Source organism: Alligator mississippiensis, chromosome 10, assembly GCF_030867095.1.
Source record: "Alligator mississippiensis isolate rAllMis1 chromosome 10, rAllMis1, whole genome shotgun sequence".
NCBI classification, from domain to species: Eukaryota; Metazoa; Chordata; order Crocodylia; family Alligatoridae; genus Alligator; species Alligator mississippiensis.
The window spans coordinates 22,862,355-22,874,884 of NC_081833.1; the positions used below are offsets into that span (position 1 = coordinate 22,862,355).

Genomic DNA, 12,530 nt, shown 5'->3' on the forward strand with positions numbered 1-12,530 from the left:
AGCCTCTGTTTTGATGCCGCTTAAGGCTGGTGACGGCTGCTCGCAGTGTGGCTGAGGGAGCCAGCGAGAGTGTCTGCGGTGGGCAGGGTAGCTGACGAAGATCCAGAAAACATGGACAACCACCTTCCTCATGTTGTGAAACCACGGCACATTGGGAAAGGAGGGCACTGAATAGGAGCGCCTATAAAGCTGTCTGGTTTGGCTGGGCTATGGGGTGAGCCAGGGGATTCTCGGTGGCCAGGGTTTGCAGAGAGGCCAAAGGGAATTAAACATCCAAATCTCATTGAAATTCAGTGGGATCTAGGTAGCAAACTCCTAGAGCCTTTTTGAATTTCCTGGCCTGTGGCCTTTGCAGAGATTACTGAGGACTTTCCTTTAGCTTATGCTCCATCCTCTTTTTCTGTTTAAGGAAATCCCTCTCTTCTGTCCTGGGGAAGACTAAGCTGATGATGCTACAGATCAGATCTGAGCTCATGACCTTCCTCCCCAGGCTCCTTAGTCTCCAGCTGTTGTGTTAGCGCCCGCAAGAATCTTCCCTTTGAATTACACTCTTCATTCTGCTCCCAGGGGGCAGGGGTAGGGAACTCCCCCTGAAATAGTTTCCATGAGATGAGTGTATTTCCCATGGTAGCCCTCACCTGGGGGAGGCAGGTGGTTCCTTTTGCATTCCCCTAGCGAGGCTTCTGTAGTGCGGGCAATGTCATCTATGCGAAATGGTGAGTTGTGGAGGTGTGCACATCTCTGGAGGGCAAGACTGAGTCTCTCTGAGGTTTCTCTGAAGAGGCTACTTCTGCATTTGGTTTTCAAGGGAGAGTTTCTTGGATTAGGTTTTCATGCCATCTGTGAGAAGGTAGAGAGAGGTAGTTGATTGTGTTAGTCTAGAGTTAGGCAGAAGGCAGAGCTAATTTGAATTTACAGACTAAATCAGAGACATGTAGCTTAAGCTTTTGTGAGCCCAAGCTGACTTCAGGTGCTGTGAGAGGACAGTGTGTCAAATAACAAAAGTAACTTGTATATCATTTCTTGCTTAACTTCTCCAGAGAGCTGACAGGTTTGGGAAGAACAGGAAGGCTGAAGCTTCTCCCACACTAGACCCCAAAGGGTGCACTTGTGTTGTATAGTTCAGTTTGGGGGGAGTATAGGAAATCTGTCTGTCCTTGAGCCACATTTAAGGGCACATTTAGGAGTCTGCCAAAGTGCAGAAGGAGAACCTGTGGCATTGGTGCCTGGCCTGGGGTGGGGGTTGGATGGACTCTTTTTCTATGGCATTGAACTAGGTAGGGAATTTAACAGCTTTAGAGAGGGGTGGGGAGGGGGGAACTGCTGAAGCACAGAAGAACTGTCACAAAGCTTCCTGCCTGCAATGCAAATATGCACAGCCGAAGTGGCATCTGCCTGACCCAAGTTAGACACGGCACCTCTTGGTCAGTGGTTCAGTGGCAGCTGGCCTGGTGCAAATTATGTCTGGATGATGCAGTTAAGGACAGAAATCCAAAATCCCTCAAGCATTCAGCCTTGATACTAGGGTCAGTCTGGAGACAGGGTGGGTAGTGGCCAGGATCATGGCCTCTCTTACCTTCACTGAGCAAACACAGTGAGGCTCTGGCCAGTCTCATGATGAGTCTGATGGGCAGGAGCACAGTGCAGGAACTGGGGCTTTACTTTGTGCCAGGGCTCCAAGGGCCGGTAGGTCTGGCTCTAGTGTCAGCCATCATAGAGTTAATGTGATTCATTTCATTCCCTCTCCATTCCCGCATTGTTTTGAACTAATTAGAGTTATAACAATATAACCAGAAATCAAATGCACCTGATTGAATAAAAGGCTGTAATTCAACCAAGAGTCGATGCTAACCTCATAAATCGTGAGAAAAATATCTCCAGCGGTTTGTGAGTATCAGTGCCGGGAAGCTGAGTGATAGCCCTGGGAGGCCCTCCAGGCTCTGGGAATGTTTATTGATAAGATCAAGGGCTATTTTACCACCTGCTCTCTGCCAGAAAGGAAAGGAAAAACACCAAGAAACCTCCCATTCCAAATCTCTGGTATTAATGAAAGGGACCTGGGCTGCATTAATGGGAGTTGCCTCAGTGGGAACATTGTGTTCATGATAAGAAAAGAAAGGGTTGTAATCAGGGATCTCAGAGGAGTGGGGTGAGGGGGAGGAACACGCTGCAGTGCCCTGTGTTGACTCTGCCAGCTATGGCACCTGGCCTGCAACAGTAGGCAGTGATGCACCTTCTCCCTACCTCTTGTATGGCATGGCTGTGTGAGCACGTTACTGCAAGGGTGTGAATTTACAATATGGCAGGTACTCAGTGATAACTGCCTGTGTGCTGTGGTAAGGGTGAGGTAGTTTGCTAATCAGTGAAAGTGGGGTATGCTACCTTACATTTACCTTGGGGGGGGGGGGGGGGAGTCAGAACTCATGGCAGAGGTGATATCTGTTATTAGACCATCTAGATATCTGCAAAAAAAATATTTATTTGCAAGCTTTCAGGCACACTCACCCTTCCTCAGGCACAGGAGAATGCAAGGATTGTAAAATTTCAACTAGGTAGAAATGGAAGTTCTCCTACTTAGAAATGAAAGTTTATACTGCACAGGAGAGCTGAAGGTGTTGTATGTTCTCCTGGCTGGAAAAGTTCATTTTGTGCAAATTAGGCTCAGATAAAAGTTAGAACAGTCTATGCCTGAGGAAGGGTAAGTGTGCTCAAAAGCTTGCAAATAAATAATTTTTTTTGCAGATATCTAGCTCTGCATAAGTCCCACCTGAGCTCTCAAATTAGTTCTAAAATGATGCCCAGTCCTTTTCCTGCCTTCTCTGCACAGAGATGAATTTCAGCCAGGGGCTAAATACAGACAGTCAAAAAGCCCAAGGCTGAATTGATTCAGTCTTTGCAGGTTAGTTTAAACTGTGCAGATTGAACTGATTAGCAAATGAACAGACACTTGCTTTTGATTCAGGAAATGAAGCCACATGCCTACAGTGACTCAAGCCAGAAGCTGGGGAGTGCTAGAGCATGGCTGCCAGCCACTGCCAAAGGGGAAGGAAGAGAGATGCCTTCCAAGGCTTCCTCCACTCCCTGCTGAAGCAGAGGGGCCCTGGCCAGGCCCCAGTCCTGCTCTGCCTGGGCAGGGGGAGGGGAGGAGTAGCAGCACTGAATTTAAAAAAGTTTGCACAAGAATAGTTCTGTCTGAAAAACTAAAAACTATAAACATAGCCTGGGAGGTATATTCACTTACTTTTCCTGCTGTCCCCGAGGCCTCTGGGATTTGCAGTCCAGCATCAGAGCAGCAGGACTCCACAAGGTTTCTCATCACTTTTTCTTCGTACTTCCAGGTGTCTCTGGGATTTGTAATCCAGAGTTACAGCCAGCACTAAGTTTAGCAGGGTAGGGGCAGGGCAGCTCAGTACTTGGTGGAGGGTGAGCATACAGCCCAGCCCAGCCCAGGGCTGAAAAGCATGCTGGGATGCTGGGGGACTCTGTTTTAACTTGAACCAGGAAGGGGTCTGGGACAGAAGTTTCATAAACCAGTTTGACCTAAATCAGTTAAGTCTGATGCTATATTCAACCAAGTTTATCTTAAACTAGTTTCAGCCATTTTGAAACTGGTTTATGTGCACTGAACTTATGTTCTTTTACGGATTTAAGCCAGTTTCTGATCACTTATCTGGTTTATGTGTCAACTTCTGTCCCTAGCCAAAATGTCTGTTTATAATTTCAGTGTCTTCCATAGAGCTATACCAACTTATTTCAGGTCAGAATCTGGCCTTGTGTCATAACAGATGTTATCTATTTTAGGTGCTTACTATGGTATTTGGTTGCTTCACCCTGTAATGCATTCAGTAGCTGGTGCCTTCACAGAGTGCACTTAATGTTGCGACAGCATATCAGCTGAACGGAGCTATGTGAAGCTTCCAGAAATGTGGGTGTGCACACATTGTGGAGGCTGGGTAATGGTGGCTAGTCTGTGCCCGCCAAAGCTCTAGCAACAAAAGAGGCAGCCAGGTGGAGACATTGCCCTAGCCTAGGAGGAACAAACTTGTGAGATTTAAATATTTCCACACTTCTGACAGGTCACTGTAGGTACCTAACTAATTTGTTTGCTTCCAAATCTCAAGGGATCAATTGATTTAATGAATATGACTGCTGGTAAGGCTTCAGTGTAGCTGTGACATGCTAATTATTTATCATCCTGAGTAGAGACTGTTCAGGGTGGTGTTTGGTGTAACTCCTGCAGGAGGTTGGTGGCATCCTTTATTTTAGGTTGCTAAAGTTTTGTGCTACTATACAGTGTTAACACGTAACAGTTCATTTTGGGTCTGTGGACCAAATGCACAGGGTTTGGGCAGGAGGCAGAGCTCTGCTTTTTGTTAGCTTCCTACTGAGCATGCAGCAAACTGATGGCACCCATTCATTTGCACTTACATGTCACCTTTCACCCAAAGATCTCAAACCATGTTAGAAACATTTCTGCTACTGTCCTTTGCCTCAGAACTTGGACGTGCCTCTGAATTTCCATCCCTTCTTAGTTTGGATCTGGGCTCTGGATCAGTTCATTTTAAAAGATGAGGGGCTAACTGCAGACTCTGGAGCTGGCTCTGGGTTTAGATTTCAGAAGTTCTTGAGGTTTGGGTGCAGTCTGGTGTTTGCTGGTTTTGGCCCATTCCTTAGCAGGACTAAGGGCAAAATCTTCCTAAGCTTGTATTTTATTCTAGTGGGCAGTTAGTTTTTCCCTGAGAGTGATGCCAAGTGCTCTAACATTCCTCCCTGCTGGTCTGTTAATTCCTGAGAAAATGTATCCTGTTTCCTTTCCTGATCCTCTTCATTTTTCTCTTCTTTTCTCTTTCTCTCAGAGCAAAGAAAAAGAACAAGCCTCTGAACTTAAAGATTCACAACAGTGTGGGAAGCTGTGAGAACATCCCTGCTCAGCGCTCGCCCCTACTGTCTGAGCGCTCGCTGCGCTCCTTCTTTGTGGGATACCCACCTTTCCTTCCTTCCACTCCTCCTGTCCAGACGGAAGCCACCATCTCAGCAAGTAAGTCAGACCAGCCTTTGGGAGAGGGGAGGTGGCACCACCGCTCAATTTCACATATTTCTTTCCTTTGGAACTTGAGGAGTTAGACATCTAATGTGCTCTTTTTATTTAAATCTGCTTGGGTCCAGGAGAGTTGGATGATGACGGCAGAAGCTGGAGACTCCATGATGCAGCCTTTTCAGCCAGTTATGGATGAGTGGCTTGGAATATATTGGATAGATATTGCACGTATCTCAAAAAAATTCCTACCCATGCTGTTCTCTAGTTTGTTTTTTTAGAGCAAAACTTCTTGCTCTAAATATTGAATACAGATATTAGGGAAATCTATGAATTCTTAAGGCCTCCATGTGTGTATATGTGTGTGTATGAAGGTACAGATTTTCTTTGTGTATGTAAATATTAAGGCATTAGATATGAGTGTAGGTATATAAAGTATGCAAAAATTACACACATAAATTTAACCCTCAGCATATCCGCAGCCATATGCAAGTATTTTAGTTTTGGAGAGCTGCCAATTTAGGCCCTGATTCATGAAAGCACTTAAGGACTTTAAGATGCTGAATGAATTAATAACATCTGTTTCATTTCCACCATCCTTGTCTCTGTGTAATTACCACTGACACTTGTTGGTAGCCACATGTTGATAGTTTAGTGCTATGTGGTTCTTAAGAGGCAGTTTTTGTTATAGGGAGTGTCATCACAATACCTGCTATAGAAAATGTTCCCAAGAGAGGTGTTGCTGGGAAGGGGTAGTTGCTCTTACAAGGTGTTACTGCAAATGAGCATTGACAGTACTGCCATTTCAAGCACATAACATTGAACATTTAAGGTCAGTTTTTCATGTCTTTTTATCACAACCACAAGACATATCAGGACATACATAACTCTGTCCCTGTTGCTTATTTTGCCTGCAGACTTCTCAGGCACTGTTAGGGAAGCCTCTGGCAAAGCTGGCCCTTGATGTTAAAGGTTTGGTATATATTGTGTGGTATTTTTTAAACCTGTTTCAATGTATGCACAATAAGTAGAGCACATGATTTTGCCCCCATTGATGCTAATGGTGAAGCTGCAATTGAATTTTGTGGATTGTTCGAGGACTCTTTGTAGCACGTATTAATAGGTGGCATCAGTATACCATATCTTGCATCTCAGATTACTTGCTCACTTGCTCGTGTACTTTCTGCTAGTGTTCAGAGGGCCCAGTGGTATTCAAGGGAGGGGGTGGGGGAGGTGGACAGATGGATGAGATGAGGTATCTGAGGGGTAGGAGACAGTGTTAGATTCTGACCCTTATTTCCTAAGTCCCAAGTCAGCATTCTGATTAAATTAATTTGGGAGGAAATGAAGCTTTTACAGCACAGCTGTGAAAAAGCCCAAGTAAAACCTCCTCTAAAATGCGCAGCAGTCCTTGGACACTAGAAATCCTACTTGGGCCAAATAAAATGGATGCATAAAGCTGGCACTTGGCTCAACACATATGGCCTCTTTCTCCTGGTTAATGCTCATTTTAGCATACCTTCTCTACTTCTTAAGCTTTTGAGCTTGCTTTCCACCATCTCACTGCTCTGTCTATTCGCATCTGCTCTTCTCATTTCTCTCCTTCGATTTCCCTTCTCTCTCTGCCATGTCCCTGTGCCCATGTCCCTGCTCTTTTCACTTTCCTTTGCTTGTTGATTTCCCTCCCGCCCCCTTCATCTCCTATTCTCTTATTCCCTCTCTTGCTTTATTTGGCTTCTCAGAATAATCATTTCTCCTCTGTTCCTTTTCTCCTTTCTCTGCTCCTCAGAGCAAGAGCTGGCACTGCACATCTTCCTGGAGATCCCTGAAATGGATCATCTTCCTGTAAGATTTCCACCAGGGAACATGTGCCAGGGAAGGAAGGTGCCAAGAAGATGGCACTTTGGTGTTTGGTGCTCTATAAATAGCTAAACCAGAAGAAATGCCATCTGGAGCATCTGCCAGCCAGGTCTGCTCAACAAACTGGCAGTTTTTAGACATGGTTTATTTGAGGCTGGGTTGAGAGACAGTGGTTTCCCCTCTGCTATTTGTTGGGGGGGAAGGGCATATACATAAAGACATGGGGATTGGTTAAATGCAAAGGATCCCTCAGCTAAAAGGCAAGCTGGTCCAGTCAGTTGGCTTTAGACCAGCATCTTTGTAAAGAAAATACATTTCTTCCTCTTCATAGGAAGAAATGCAAGCATCTGACTCTGGAGAAAGAAGCTTTCACACATGCTGTCAATGTATGCATTGGCAGAGGAGGCATCTGTGTGAGGAAATAGCGGGGTAGAGAGAGAGAAAGGTTAACATGCAGGGGCTTAAAACTTCAGGATGGCAAATGGCAGATCACACACAGAGGGACTCCTGCTGATTTTAATCAGAGCTGTATACTTAATCCCAGGCAAAGTGCTGGGTATTTCCCAGGCGTTTTCATGGCCAGGTTAGATAAAGCAGGAAATGCCTATTGCAATCTGTCAGGTGTTGAAAGCACAGTGAATCTGTGCTTGAGTCAGGAGGTCTTGGCAGTGTCTGAGAAGGCTCAGGATCATCAGGTTATTTAAAATAAAGATCTGCTAACATCCCTTCTCCCACACCAGCAACAAAGGGACCATCCCTTTGATTTCTTATGTTTCGCGTAAACTGAACAGGCCTCCTGGGTTTTGTTTTGCTGATGGTCAGGAGAAGCTTAAATCAACATTTGAAGTTGCAGGGTATTAGTGCAGGGGGGAGAAATCTTTTCTTCAGCATATTCCTCAGGAATATGAAACCATTGTCAAATGTGCTCCTAGAGGAAGAATTGGTGGAGGCCCATCCCATGACCTCCTTTCCTTTTGTCCCATGCCATGTGCATGATAACTATGTCATCACTGTGACATAATAACTATGTCAGCCCCATCATAAATTCCTCTGTGACGCTGTTAGCAGTGGGCTAATGGGAGACCAAATCCACATGCCAGAATGATTTTTAGATGCCAGCACCCCAGTAGTGTCAGGTCTAACTTCTTCCAATAAAGGAGAAGGCTTGAGCTGTGGGGAAAACAAACTGGGAGGAGAAACAGCAAGTGTGAAAAACACTGAGGAACGTCTCATCCCTTGTCAGTCTTTGTCTGGTCTCCATCAGTCTTTGTTCTCCCAGCCTTGGCTGCTTGCCTGTCAGGTTTTTGCATGATCTGCTCTGTCCCTTCTTCCATACAGTCGTCTGGGCTGAAAAATGCCAGCAGCTCCTGCTTTCCACTACTTCCACTGAAGTTGCTCCAAAACTCCCTTTTCTGTTGCCTGTGGAGAATCCAGATCCTGTTTGCCTGTGTTTGTCTGTCCTCATACTTTAAAGCATTCCTTGAGTGTTTTAGTACCTGATATAGAAGGGTCACTACTGTACAAACCAGTTAGTAAAGATAGTTAATGGGAATAGCCCACTGTAATAGCTTTGCAGAAGGGTCTACCTCTGGCTCTAAGCTCCTCTTCTGAGTGCAACAAACACTTATGCTACTGGTGCTTTTAGGATGATCAAGTGTAGACTTAGTTCTTAAATGTGCCACCTTGCCTATACTGTGGCATCCCTTATTGGCAGTGCTGGTTGAGCTGCATGGAGGGGCAGTACAACAGTGGGAAATGTTAGGTGGTCACTGGGATGCAGCTACTCTTCACCCCTCAGAACACCCAAAAACAACAGCTTGATGGGAAGGGTGAACTTCATAGTGTGGCTGGCAGCCTTCAGTCAGCCTTCCCTCAAGGCCCTTGGTTTGGTGTGTGCTGAGCATCAGGGATGATGTACCCTGCCCTGCTTATTCCCTCAGTGTATTGCATGAGGCAAGGGTTCTGTCCTTCCGTCCACTTGCCTAATGGCAACCCTGCAGCCATCGCTCTCCCAGCCCTTCTGCAGAGCAAGGACTAGTGAACATCGTAAATATTGCTTTTTTTTCTTCCACCTCAATCAGCTGCCTTCTGAAATTGTTTAAGAGGCAACAATCCACTTCTGGCATCCTCTTATTCCCATATCTCTGGCTCCAGGGACAATGGGACCTGGCAGGAACACTGGGGGCAACCAATATTATTTATAGAGAGATGTCCAACTACCTGACTCTTATTGGCACAGCCAGTGGATTTGCCCAGAGCAAGGGTATTTTTATGTACTGCTATTTCCCCACAGCATCAAACAAATTTAGCTTCCTGCCCAGAATGATGGTGAGTAGTGGACCAGAAACCAAGAAATAAAGCCCATTCTCAGCGAGCCATTGATGTGTCTCGTTGCATTAGGTTCCCTCATGCATCAGTGTTGGATTACATCCCGTGGTGTGATAACCTGATGTAATGTGGCATAACAGGAATGTGATACAATGAAAAGTGATGGAATATCAAATGACTAACAGTGTTTGCTGGAGAGGTGTCTTTTTTTTCCTCCCCTTCCTTTCCTGGCTGCTACGAACATTTTGGGTCAGATGTTTGTGTGATCGAGAGAGAGAAACTGTGAATGTTCTAGTAAATTATTATTCACACTGATGTGATAAATCTTTGCTGGCAGATCATAACCCAAGGTGGCAGTCTGCTCATCACTGATGCAGTAATAGCATCAGTGGATTCAGTGTCAGCTCTGTTTTAGGTGCTGTGCAGAGATGGAAGAGAAGAGCCTCATCCCAAAGATTTTGCAGCTCATAGATTCATGGGAACTTGGATAAACTCCAAGGGTACAGGCTGTGTTACTTCCACCATTGCATTTAAATCCCTTTCCTCTTCATCACCCTTCACATTTATTTAAATGCAGGGCAGTTGGTGAACAGGTAGTTTTGTGGAAAGTTGCCCGATTCCTAATCAAATGCCCTTGGGTTCCTTGTCCAGCTCTGCCACTGACCTACTGTGTGACCTTGGCCAAAGCACTTCATGATACTTCTATTTCTCTTCCCACAAACAATTTTAGAGTAGGAAAGAGACTTTGTCTCAACATGTCTGCACAGTACCTAGCACAATGTGTCTTGCTCTTAGTTAGGGCCTCTCAATATTACTGTAATCCAGATACAGTCTGAGATATTCCTGCTATTTACTGTTAGTTGCTACTGCACTGTCATTTTTCTGCAAATGCAACTGAAAGGATCATGTTCTTCCATTCATCCATTCAGCTTTTCACAGCGTTGGTGGTTCTGACTGATCATAGGTAATGCTAATACATGGGTCACACATTGCACTTCCCACCTCTGCCATTTGAATTGCTGAAAAAAGGTGATTTCTTTATACAGAGCAGGCAGCTAAAGAGCAATGACCCAGGAGGTGAGGCGATGGCTGGTCATGAGAGGAGACTTCAGGGTACCAGTGATGATGTCAGCAAAGTCATAAATATCCAGCTGGAAGGTTTTGGTGGGAGAGCAATATCTGCCTTATATCAAGTAGAGAGCAATGGCTGACCATACAATGGCTCATTCTGATTCAGGGAGTAACCTCAAACCATCTCCAGCACGCCCCCCCCCCAAGAAGTTACAAGAAGAACAGATGGAAAAACCTTGCTGCTTGGTGTCTATTTTGATGAAGCCTGACAGTGGTTTGATTGGTACGGAAATAATGCAGGTAGCGATAAAGATGATTTGAATAACTTTTTCTGAGAGACAAGCCACTGGGTGTGTTACAAAGAGGGTAATTATGTAGTGGGGTTTAATGGCGCTCGAAGCCAAGGTTCATTACGTTGGAGAGAGGAGATGAATTATGAAAAAAAGCTCAGAAGCATATTTATTTGTGGGGGGTGGGGAAATGTCTGGAACCAGTCTTCTAATCCTAAAGAGTTTCTAAAGGCTCCAGGGCAGAATGTTCAAGGTTCAACACAAATATTTTGGCAGTACCTGCAAAGAGCCTTTGGGTTTTGGTTTTCGAATTTATATTCACTTCACTGCCCCTCCTGTACTCCCTGAAAATTTAATCTGTAAGCTGGGGGAGGACCTACCTGGATTCATGAAGACCTTGTGCAACTAAAGGCTCAGAGAGTTACCTCTTGGGGCTTTATTAAGGAAAACATACTTTAAAAATCTCTCTGTATGAAGCTCCCACTGAAACCTTCTCCGTGGGCTTGGCTGCGCTGTGGATTCTTTCTCTCGGTCTGACTATCCCACTCTTTTCTTGGTTGCTCCCCCCCTAGGATGGAACCCCGTGAGTCACGCCTCCCCCAGCAAAACTACAGTAACGAGCGTCTGTAGGGTTCCAGCACCTGCCAAGGGGAAAATTCTGTCTCCTTCCTGTTACCCTGTCCTGTGGAAGAGGGACACAGATAGATACATATCAGCAACAAGGCTCCTCACAGGTAGCTTGGCTTGGAAGTGCATCTGTGCTTTCAAAAGACTGCTTTGAAAATGCCTGCTCTGTGTGTGTGTGTGTGTAAGTGTTGTAGGATCAACAGATCAATGCCAGATATGGTCTAGACTGCTAAGACATTATTGGTACCAGTGTCTGTTGTTTCAACTGTTTGTCTCTGCTATTACTGCCAGAAAATAGCCTCATCAGGTCTGTCAATAGCTGTTATTTTTTAGGCTCAAGGGTATGGGCTTGTGGTGATTCCCTTTCAGCATCCAGCTGACAGCTTGTGGTGGCTTCGTGCTTCTTTATGAACTGTTTTTGGTTCTTTAGCATAACCCAGGCTGATGTGGCCTGGGATACTCTTATGTTTTTAACTGAGCCTTTCATGAGATGTGATTGCATGGATCTTAGATGCCTAACTTCAGAGGAGAATGGAAGAGGCATGCCTTTAATTATAAAACAGCCATCCTTCCCCAATGTGGATATATTCCTGGTGCCTGGAGGGGAGGGGTGGGGGAAGCTTCCTTGATGGCATGGGTACAATTTCTGTGTCCAGCTTGTCTGTCCAGACTGCAGTGTTGCTTTTGTGGATGCCTAAGGAAGGGGGAACACAGTGACTGTTGGAGAGCATCTGAATCCTAACCTGACTTTTATTTTTCATTATGTCAGATCATTGTATACCATGGTAAGAAACTGGGTACTTTTAAGTTTTTGCTTTGCTAGATGTGTTTCTGTTTAGGAGCTAGTGGTGTCCTTCCCTTTGGCAGAGCTGGAGCTTTTTCTTTTCCAACTGTTTCCAGTTGTCTGCAGTTTTACTTGTAGCTGAGTGGGACTGTGCCTGCCTTGCCTTTCTGCAGGGATTTAATTACCTCAAATAAGTCAGTTCATGCTTCTGTATTGTCTTGCGTCCAGTGCTCTCAAAGCACTTTGCAGCCATTAGCTAATTAAGCCTCACAGAGTCCCTGTGCAGCAGTAAAAGGGTGCATCTGAAGAATGAGTACTCTCTGTGGAGGGGGAGCACTTGTTCTGATTGGATCCAATTACTGTGCCCCAGAGATCTCCGTACCTGTGCCCTAGAGCACTGCCACCTGTTTCTCAAGAGCACGTATCAGCTAAAGAGAGATCATTACTCAGAGATGGGTAGAATAAAGTTAATATCCTGTGAATTTTCTGCGAGGCCTCCCCCTTAGGCCTTTGTTTCTTCTCTGCTTTCTAAATT

At 45.3% G+C, this 12,530-nt stretch overlaps 1 protein-coding gene across 3 annotated transcripts in view; it reads left to right on the forward strand.

Moving 5' to 3' along the window:
• Positions 1–12,530, forward strand: part of KSR2 (kinase suppressor of ras 2) — a 317,481-nt gene that overhangs the window by 130,589 nt on the left and 174,362 nt on the right. For all 3 annotated transcript variants that reach the window (XM_059713555.1, XM_059713556.1, XM_059713557.1), the window contains exon 5: positions 4,857–5,038. In XM_059713555.1, the coding sequence (XP_059569538.1) occupies positions 4,857–5,038 (182 nt within the window). The remainder of the gene's footprint in view (positions 1–4,856; positions 5,039–12,530) is intronic.